Below are 7335 nucleotides of genomic sequence, written 5' to 3' on the forward strand. Positions count from 1 at the left end.
ATTTATACTTAATAAACTTGAAGGTATATTTAATTACAGAGAGAGAGAGAGAGAGAGAGAGAGAGAGAGAGAGAGAGAGATTCCGAAGAATCGATAATCTCATCTTAGGTATGACGAGTAATCGCATCAGGCGTATGTGTACGTGTTCCAGTGTAGACTCAGACGTAGCTGACAGCACTGTCACCCACTGTCCCGTGAAGAGGACAGGCAAAGGAGACCAGTAAGGAAACCAGCTCCAAATACTACTCGGATATCAGTGCCTTTGTTCAGTGATGAATTTCTTGGCAAGGGTTTAGTATATTTCCTTTGTGTTTTCACTTTAGCCTTCAGCTGGCAAGACAGTTTCTAATATACTATTTAAAGTATATTTGCCGTCATAATGCAATTTGTCCTTTGTACACCAATATAACCATCACCATTTTTTTTATTTGCGGAATCTCCTGAAAACGCTGTGATTTGCGTTTGTTCTGGGTCTAGAGCGGATTCATCTTTAATTTCTTCTTTATTTTCATGGAATCGTCTGATAAGGGCTTGTTTATACTCCTGCATTATGGCTGCATGCGTACTGTACGGCATTCATATAACATATAGCAAACATATAACAAGCAAGTTGAAAACAAGTCCAAGACAGTAACTGGAGAACGAATCTTGTCCAATGCAGGATAATCGTATGAGGTACTGGTTAGAATAGCAAGTAAATCTTAACTTGTCGTCAACCTGTCTGTAATGCGTATGCAGCAAGTTGCTATATAGTGTGTTCATGACATGTTTCACTGAAGTGTGGACGCACCTTGAAATTGCATTACCATTACCGTGACGTTTTATCGAGTTATTGTCAAATTGGAAGTGACCATAAACAGCAAGTAACAATATGTTGCAGACGGCACCTCTCACAATAAAAATTCTGGATATCACCGCTCCACTTGCTTGGCCGTGGCTTTTCGAGGGATGACATTGTTTTGTCCCCTTGATCACGCGAACCGCATCCAAGTTTTCCTTTTTCGCTTGCTTAATCGTGACGACGCGCTTCACACACACACACACACACACACACACACACACACACACACACACACACACACACATATATATATATATATATATATATATATATATATATATATATATATATATATATATATATATATATATATATATATAACATATTGTATATATGTGTTTACACGTACTGTATATGAAAATATTACTAAGTCGAGGTTACGCGTTTATTGCATGGCCATTGTATTTTCATTCTCACACATATGTATACTCTCTGTCTCTCATATATATATATATATATATATATATATATATATATATATATATATATATATATATATATATATATATATATTACATACACACACATATATATATATACACACACACATACACGCTCACACACGCGTGTGTTTAAGTTGATGCTTCGGAGGCTTGGCAAACGAGAAATTCACTAAGTTTTCTACTTATGAAAACGTGACTGTGATCAATAATTTGTTGGAGAAAAGAGCTTTCTGAGATTTTTTCTTGACTGCAAAACCAACATCAAACTAATCTAAAAAGAACAACACCTTACGTGTAACATAAAAAGTCATGAACACTCCTTCAGAACCCAAAAGACTCTAGGATGATTTAAATAAGCAGAAGGCTTCATGTATCTGATCTGCTCAAAGTTGCCAGAGGACTGTCAAGGATTTACGGGATACGGCAGTTTTTGTAGAAAAAAACCCTGTAGTAGTTATGAAATGTTTTTTAAATTCTTTTGTAAACTGTCTGAAATCCCCGGGAGAGCTACCCCAACAAGGAAAATAATCTACAGGCCTTGCAACCAATTCCTGTTGTACTTGTTACCGGGACCTCAACACACGTGCTCTTCTAGGAAAGCTGCAGGACCTGGTATTTCCATGACAAAAAGAAAATACAATTATGTTCCTCAGAAAGGAGTTTCTTCCCACCACGCCACAGATTCTTTGGAAAAAGGAATTTTTCGGTAAGCAGATACTAGATTTAAAATGCTGCATTAGCATTACGTACTGGGGTTAAATCCATACTTGGCGCAAGGGCATTTTGCAGATCACCGTAACGGCCACCGTATAGCAGTTGATATCCTCTATATGTTCTACACAGCTTCTTTAGTAGCCACAATGGATCAAGATATTTAGTTACCAAACCTACCTCTAGTTTATTTAATTTCCCTTGCAGCTCTTCAAGATCTCTTTTTCTTATTGTTTGGTGGACTCAACCCATGTTTTTAACAGAAGTATATCTGGTGTAAGAATCATTACGTGCCAGAAGATTTTCAATTATCATCATTGCACCTCAGACAAATGGATTACAATACTTGTACCCTACGTGGACAAAGGATGTCACTGGAGTAAAACTAATGGTTTAAGGGCAGGAGCAGAAGTGTCCACATTTTTGGCTGGCAAAGGTGATGGTGAGTGTTGGTCTGTTGGAAGATTTGGACATGTTCACCTCACTTGATAGACTTGCTCCTTAAGGCAGAGAGCCTTGAATCGCGCAGTAACTTAGTGATTCTAAAATCTCATCCATACTAAACCACATCAACAAAAAATATGTCTGTATATAATAATTCTACAATATGGTCATCAAATCTTAAAAATACTCCACGAGATGGTCACCATAACTTTTAGCGAAACCTTCAGCAAACTAGAAATTCCCTTCACATGAAAAAACTCATGTGAATTAAAGTCCTTGAACTAGAATTACCTAAACTGAGAGACGAAAATAAAACATGACAGAAGACAGAGAAATTTGAATTCATCAGTCACAAGGATTATTAACCAATTGAAAGGTAAATATTCTTGCTGTTTCCCAGCAACAGTGTAATATTTACTTTGTGCTGATGACTCGCGATACTGGTTATTTCCTACTACATCGATTTTTTCCTCATGATTCCCGTGGTTGGTCAACGCTGACCTGATGACCTTTCCATCAGATAATGAGCCCGGTTCTCTTGGCAATGAATCTAGTGACCGAGAAAAGATCTGGAACAAATTTCGGTTATAAAAAGCTTTTTTAAACTAGGTGAACTTAGTACGTAAGCCAAACGACGGTTTAGTAACTAAAATAAGCATCAGAGTTCTCTCGCTAAGAGAGAGAGAGAGAGAGAGAGAGAGAGAGAGAGAGAGAGAGAGAGAGAGAGAGAGAGAGAGTGTGTGTGCGTAAGAAGCCGATTGCGTAAGGGTTGGGAACATCCCAGGATGGATAAAAGAGACATTCCGCAGAGCCGATAATCTCATCTTAGATATGACGAGCCTTATCGCATCAGGTGTATGTGTACGTATTGAAGTGTAGAATCCGGCGTATCTGACACTACTGTGACCTAGTTTCCCGTCAGGAACTCAGATAAAGGAAACTAGAAAGACAACCAGCTCCAAATATTATATCAGACGTCAGTGTCTTAGTTCAGTGTTGATTTTCATGGCCTCATTTTTAGCATTTTTCTCTTTCCTCTCAATGTCTACACTCTGAGGTTTTACTTGGCCTTTTACAGACGAGAGACTTTCCAATATGTAATTTAAAATATACTGAATTGTCATAAAGCATTTTAGTCTTTTATACACCCATCTCAAAGCTGCAAAAATTTGCCTCAATTTGCGGAATCTCCAGCAAAAGTTATATTTCGCATTTATTCTGATAATAATATGGGCTTCTCTTTATTTTAATTTCATCTTTACTTTTACAGAATCGGCTGGTAAAACTGTATAACCACTCTTGAGATCTCTTTACTGAGTTATTGTAAAATTTGAAGTCACCAACAATTTGCCTCGCTGGCAACTGCATAACCTCATCTACTTCTGTCAAGGACGCCTAGCAGTCACAAAATGGTGTTGCCGATATTTTATATAAAAATTCCGGATTTCAGCCTCTTCACCTGAATCACTGTGGCTTTTACAGGAAAGACATTTGTATCCCTTAATCTGGTGACTTGCGTCCAAGTTTTCCGGTATTCACTTGCATCATAGTGACGATGCATCCGGTATAAACATCGTTCTCTCTCTCTCTCTCTCTCTCTCTCTCATATATATATATATATATATATATATATATATATATATATATATATATATATATATATATATATACACTGTATATATTTATATATATATAAAATTGTGTTACATGTTCATGCAAAAATATTACCAAATCGAGAAGTTAGGCGTTTACCGGCAATTTGCCTCACTTTCAGCTGCATATACAGGCAATATGGTGCTGCCGATGTCCCATATAAAAAATCCGGATTTCACCTTGGCGGCTTTTCCAGGAATGACATCTGTATCCTTGATTTACTCGAGGAATGACATTTTTACCTCCTGCGACCAAGTTTTCCCTCTTACACTTGCATCTTCGTGACGATACGTGTAGTATAAACATCTCTTACACACGCACAAACACACACATATAATATATATATATATATATATATATATATATATATATATATATATATATATATATATATATAATGTGCGTGTTGTGTGTATGTATGTATATATACATATAATATGTGTATGTGTATAATAGATATACGAGCATACGTTTAGCAACGGAAGTTTCGACATTATGATGATGACGTAAGACAGACTGAGAAACCGCAGACTGCAGTTCACGTTAACAAACACTTCATAACCAGAAAGAGCTGGATGAAGGTAGAAAAAACGAGGAAGATGCAGAAGCAACCGCAAGTCATAAAAAAAGAAAGAAAAAATCGAACGAAGTCATGACGCAGACAAAGGCAGAATAAGCGATGAACACTCGGTGGTGGTCTTCTAGATGTTACGGGAAGGAGGACTAGACTCCCCAGAGTCACTTTACGAACAGTGAAGCTCTGGTCGACGTGCAGACTGCTCAAGGCCACTGGCTGCACCACGGGGCGACATGCTCATTCCCCGAGGGTTGAGACATCTCTCTCTGATTCTCCACTTCAGGAACATACTTGATGATACGAATCTCCTTCAAAAGCATCATTATGTATATACAGTTATGTATATACAGTTATGCTAGTCTTTTAATAATACATTATGAATAAAGGGCTTACAGGTTTTCTTCTAGTTCCACCTTAGGTCCTTGTACTTCATCTCCTTTATTTTCATGTACCTCATCTCCTTTATTTCCATGGTCTTTTTATCTTGCTGTTCAACCAATCCATCTCCCTCTCCACTGTCTCAAGCGCTGAATGGCCGAAAGCGGCCCAGTGCTTGGCTTGACATCCTCAATTTCATAAATCATATCAATACTCCATTCAGTGTTTTCAGTACAAACGACAATATGGAGGTTGAGTAAAAATTCATTTGTAAGGGGTCAGTATTTTTATAAGGGTAGGACGAAAATAAAAGAGTAAGAAACAATGAAAGAGCAAAACTCGAATTTTCTGACGACCCTGGCAGCAGCTCTATACACTATCATTAGCGCTTAGAGACCGAACTTCTTTTTGTACAAGGACTCTATTGATCTCGAAAACTCAGCGAACTTGTTGTCTCTACTACTGTATAGTCGTACGTTCGCTGTATGTGTAATCATTGCTGACATTTTTCTTCTGACATGTTTGAACTCGGTTATACAGTATGAGATGAAATGAAACAGTTCTTTGGAGATTTCAGCTTACAAACTTTGCTCTTGTTGTTAAATCGACAATGAAGTTCCTGAATTAAAATCGTATAAGCTGTTGATAGATTAATGCCACAGCAATTCTGCTGGTGCTCGTCGTCAACTACCTAAAGGATTTCTGAAGACAAATTCATAACTCAAGGTCTAAGAAAATCTTTCCTAAAGCATCTTATCAGTAGAGTTTTATAGTACCACCAATGACGAAATTTCGTTCGCTCCAAACCATCATGCACTTATTGGGAATATTTACATTACCAGCGTTAAGCGTGACTGTCATAACATCCTAAATCCCTTTAGACCGTCCTTCAAAAAATTTATGCATCTTACATTACGACTGAGACGAATTACATATTACATAAAGGATCTCTTTAAACATGACATTGAGGAGAGTCTGCAATACCAAACAAAATCCTTCAGGCGAAATTGATAGCTCCTCCACTTTAGAAGTCCGTCATGAATCTGTTTGGAATATTTTTTCATAGGAAAGATCATATCATACTGTGACCAGAAGGTAATTATATATATATATATATATATATATATATATATATATATATATATATATATATATATATATATATATATATATATATATATATACACATATTACGTCACCAATATCGTTTAATATCGAATTCATCCTTAGGAATGACTTAGACCAAAGGGAATTATAACTCATACGTGCTTCGTCCCCGGCAAGACTCGAACCATTGCCTTATTTAGAAAAAGCGATTACCTTGGGTGTAAGTTATTCTCAAGGTTTAGTAAAGGCGATATTAAACGACATTTGTAGCTTAATAGTGGTGCGTATAAAAAGTGACGCGTGTATACAAGACAAAAATTCACACGTACATAGAAACATATACACGTATATATATTTTATATATATATATGTATATACACATATTTATACATATATTTATACACACACACACACACACACACACACATATATATATATATATATATATATATATATATATATATATATATATATATATATATATATATATATATATATATATATATATATATATATATAGATATATATAGTCCGTATTTTTTGAGATGGTGGTTTGAGTGGAACTTTATCTTATATACCCTATTCTTACGGTGCGCGGTGACGAACAGAAGTTTTATGACACCTATACCAATATCAGCATTTATTTTTTATTTTTTCAACGCCACGTGGACAAACCTAATGCACTTTTAAATAGTCATCTAAGTACAGTCGATATCAATTCAAATGGTTTTACTTGGTTCCTTCAACACTAGTTATCCGATATCGATATGAGTGGGTAAAACTCATCATATTTGATGAATATTTAGAATTGAAGCACCGATGAATTATACACACGCCCTTTCGTTATTTGTTCCCCTGTCACTTTGAATAAAGAGAAAACATATTTTCATTTTCATTTAAGTGGGACAATATGAGTCACTGTTTTATAGGAATTTTACTTTAAGCAAATTTTTAAATAATAAAAAACGTTAACACTAAAAATTCAATATAAAACAACATCGTGCGTATACATACATACGAATTTATATACGCATACATACACACACACATACACACATATATATATACTCTGTTGTATTCCATGTAGGAAAATGAAAGGTGTTTTTGTGAGAATATGCCCAACAGTACCGTCCTCCAGTGAACCTCTTCTTGGAGCGTTTATTAAGGAAAGAGAAAAAGTT

At 35.8% G+C, this 7335-nt stretch overlaps 1 protein-coding gene across 1 annotated transcript in view; it reads right to left on the bottom strand.

Annotated features, from left to right (window-relative positions):
- Positions 1-3416: 3416 nt before the first annotated feature.
- LOC136832927 (serine/threonine-protein phosphatase with EF-hands pef-1-like) overlaps positions 3417-7335 on the bottom strand; it is a 410969-nt gene continuing 407050 nt past the window's right edge. The window contains exon 8 of the mRNA XM_067094587.1: positions 3417-3551. Coding sequence (XP_066950688.1) covers positions 3417-3551 — 135 coding nt within the window. The remainder of the gene's footprint in view (positions 3552-7335) is intronic.

Source organism: Macrobrachium rosenbergii, chromosome 50, assembly GCF_040412425.1.
Source record: "Macrobrachium rosenbergii isolate ZJJX-2024 chromosome 50, ASM4041242v1, whole genome shotgun sequence".
In the NCBI taxonomy this organism is placed as follows: Eukaryota; Metazoa; Arthropoda; class Malacostraca; order Decapoda; family Palaemonidae; genus Macrobrachium; species Macrobrachium rosenbergii.